The sequence below is a fragment of the Lipophrys pholis genome, assembly GCF_963383615.2.
Source record: "Lipophrys pholis genome assembly, chromosome: 8".
NCBI classification, from domain to species: Eukaryota; Metazoa; Chordata; class Actinopteri; order Blenniiformes; family Blenniidae; genus Lipophrys; species Lipophrys pholis.
Genome location: NC_137630.1, coordinates 27539681 through 27542942, shown reverse-complemented (window position 1 = coordinate 27542942; position 3262 = coordinate 27539681). Strand labels below are relative to the sequence as shown.

The window sequence follows — 3262 nt, the reverse complement described above, 5'->3', positions numbered from 1 at the left end:
GCAGGAGTCTGACACTTCTTATAGATGTAGTTGACAATATTTTCTGCAAAAGCTGTTCAGAAAGACAGAAAGTTAAAAAAAAAGAAGAAGAAGGAGAAGAATTGTTGTTTTTTTTAACTATTTTTGCCTGAAATGGAAACAGAAACTACCACATGGGCCTGCAGCTCTGAAACCATCCCCACGTTTGACTTCACTCTGGATTATAACGCTTGATTTTGTGAAGACAAGAGAAGACAGGGGAACAGTGGCCAATTAAAGTGACTGGTTCCTCTGCAGGGATGTGTTGTGTGCAGCTCTGAGAAGGACATACGCTTATATACCACAACCCTGCGAATGAGGGTGGGGCTCTCCCACTGCCACAGACAAAGACCGCGCGGAGATCCCAGAGTGAGAGGTGGTGATCCGGGGCAGCTGTTGGACCTGGACGGTCCGACACCCTGTCTGCTGTCACCATGGGGTGCAACATGTGTGTGGTTCAAAAGCCCGAAGAACAATACAGGGTCATGTTCCAGGTGAGCGCTCTGTCTCTCCTCCTCTCTGTCTGTTTGACTGAACTGCTCACATTTCTTTTCTTCTGAGTCTCTAAGCAGATAATGTTTTCTTGGATTTTCGTCCTAACTCCACCTTTCCTCACAGTGACGCAGCTGCCGCGACAATCACAACGTCTCTATCTGTTGCAGAAATCAACAGAACCTCGTCACATGGACTCATTTAACAAAACTTGTCACATATTAAGTCCCCATTAAGCAGTTTTGAATCCCGAATATAGTTTGCATAAGTCAACTAGATGAAGTGTTTGTGAAGTAAATCGAACAGGTTCATCACATCAGGTCATTTCTGAATCAGGAGCTTCATAATAAGTGGGAACAGAACAATATGCTTTATTTGCCACATTTGAAAGACGATGGATAAAAACCAGCATTAGGTGATTTATGAATAAATTAGAGTGAAGCGGTAACACCTCCTTATATCATTTGAAACCTGATAATGCAATTACACTCAGTAATCAAAAAGTTAATTAGGGCAATGAAACCGGTGAATGCATGATAGATTTAATAAAAGCTTCAAATTATTTGGTGCATTGATTAAAATAAACCCAACAGAAAACAAACAAAAAAAATAAACTTTTTTTACTGGGATAATCATGCATTTTAGTGGCAATTTTTCACGTCTGAATTAGCCTCGCACCTCTCGAGCAAGGGTAGTAATTGCAGCATCAGAGTAGTAATTTCGTGACAGTAACACAGATAATTATATTAATGACACTTCACGGTTATTAGCATGATCTGATGAGGGTGCAGAGCGACATGGGTTAGAGGGACGTGCTGGCAGCAGCATGATACTGAACCTGTGGTGCAGAGCCACGGAGGCTGAGGGATTGATGGGTTGTTAAACTGGGCTAAAGTGTTATGAGAGAGAGACGTTGCCACGGTTACAGCCTCAGCACCACCTGCCAACCAGGACCACAGACTGCATGTGAGGGAGCTCCTCCTTAAGGAAGCGTCTGCAAGCCGCTGACCGGAATAAGTCGTACGCTTACTAAGCATGAAAAATGCTCCGCACTCATCATGGGTATGCAACGCAACACTTTTAGTATCTGTGGCACCAAAAGCCTCAGCTGGGCCTCTGTCGGATGTCGGGGGGGTTCGGGCCAGATAACCGCGCCGCATCTGTTGCCAGAGGCGAAGGATGCCAAGAGAGGGAGGATTCAGGAAGTCCGACTCCAAACAGAAGTGCAGCAATGAGACGAAGAGAGAGTCCAAATAAGTGAATGAAAGACGGAGCGAACGTCAGGGTTGTTTTCCAGTCTCTTTCCTCCCGCTGCGTGCCCTTCGATGTCAAAAGTAATTGATTAGAGAGCGCCGTGAAGCAAGGGGTGGATATCAAAGCGGGAGGGACTTCACAGAGCCTCCTGGGTGGAGGGTGAGCACCGAACAGAGTGTGATCGTTAAAAAAAGCAGCGACGACTCATTCCACAATCAGTGACCTTACCTAACGGGAGTCAGCAGTAATGACGCCCGGCGTATGCAGGTCAACATCCTCGAATGTGAAAATCAAATCATCTCTCCGGTGTTTTGACGCAAGGTCAGCCGTACACGAGGGTCGCGTGCCGACAAATGTGTCACTGCAGAGCGGTTTCGGCTCGGCCTGACCCCTGCCTTCACGTGGCTCTACCAGACAAGGTGTGGCGACGAGGGGAAGCGAGCAAGTGACAGGCGGGAAATGTGTTGTATGATTTGGAGCGTGCAGGGGAGTTGTCACGGCGTGTGCGGCGCCGTCATGTGAAGGGAAACAGATACTTCAGAATGCACATGAGCTTGTAGTCTGGTAAGCCTGAAACAGCGTCGCTGGCTGGGAGCAGGGAGGCATGAGACAAACGCAGATGGGATGTGAAAGGCAGAGCCAGAGCTGCTGGCGTTGAGGAGCTGAATACTACATGTGCAATTAGAATTTATTGAAATATAAGAAGCATGGACTGGTTGAAAAAAAAAAAAATCAAAAATGTGTGACAAATTTGAGATGCTGCTTCAATCTGAGTGATTCTATGTAGTGAATCCAGAAACAGACAATCCTGCTGGGCAGACACCAGATTAATCCAAACAAATATGAAGTATATCTAAATACCATTTTAATAATCACATACAATAAATCATATTTACATTTCACCCCCTTTATTTAATAGCAATGTACTTTCCGTTCAGAGGATTGCAGCTTGGAGCCGTTTCCCTTAACTAACCTGTATAATTACACCTTCAAATTAGATGCAGTCGACCAAATAACTGCTACTGTCTTTAGACAATAAACGCAGCATTAAACGGCTCACAGCTACAGTGTGCTGTAAAACCAGCCTGTTAAATCGGACTAAATCAAAACACTTGCTTCTCTTGCCAAAGGAATAAAAACTCATGCATTATACATCGAACCTCTGCTACACATACGCTGCACGCTGGTGGCTCGTACACACCCATTGGCAAGTTTCTAATCAATACAGCCCCCCCCCCCCCCCATGGCCCCAAGTAACAGGGCACAGTGTTGTTCAGTGGATGAATTACACACTCGGCTGTGGACACATGCACACGCCATAAACCATTTAAATAAAATACTGCATTTTACATATATTTTACAGGCGACCTGGACCCCCCCCCCCCCCCCCCCCCCCCCGCCCCCACATACACACACACACACACACAGTCAGAGGAAAACCTGTGCCTCCCTCCTCAGCCTTGTGGCCGCTCCCTTTCTTCTTTTTTTCTCTCTCCAT

At 46.0% G+C, this 3262-nt stretch overlaps 1 protein-coding gene across 1 annotated transcript in view; it reads left to right on the top strand.

Moving 5' to 3' along the window:
• Positions 1-452: 452 nt before the first annotated feature.
• Positions 453-3262, top strand: part of LOC308113937 (PDZ domain-containing protein 4-like) — a gene marked incomplete at both ends in the record, with an annotated part of 16397 nt that continues 13587 nt past the window's right edge. Inside the window, one exon of the mRNA XM_080470509.1 lies at positions 453-512. Within this exon, the coding sequence (XP_080326635.1) occupies positions 453-512 (60 nt within the window). The remainder of the gene's footprint in view (positions 513-3262) is intronic.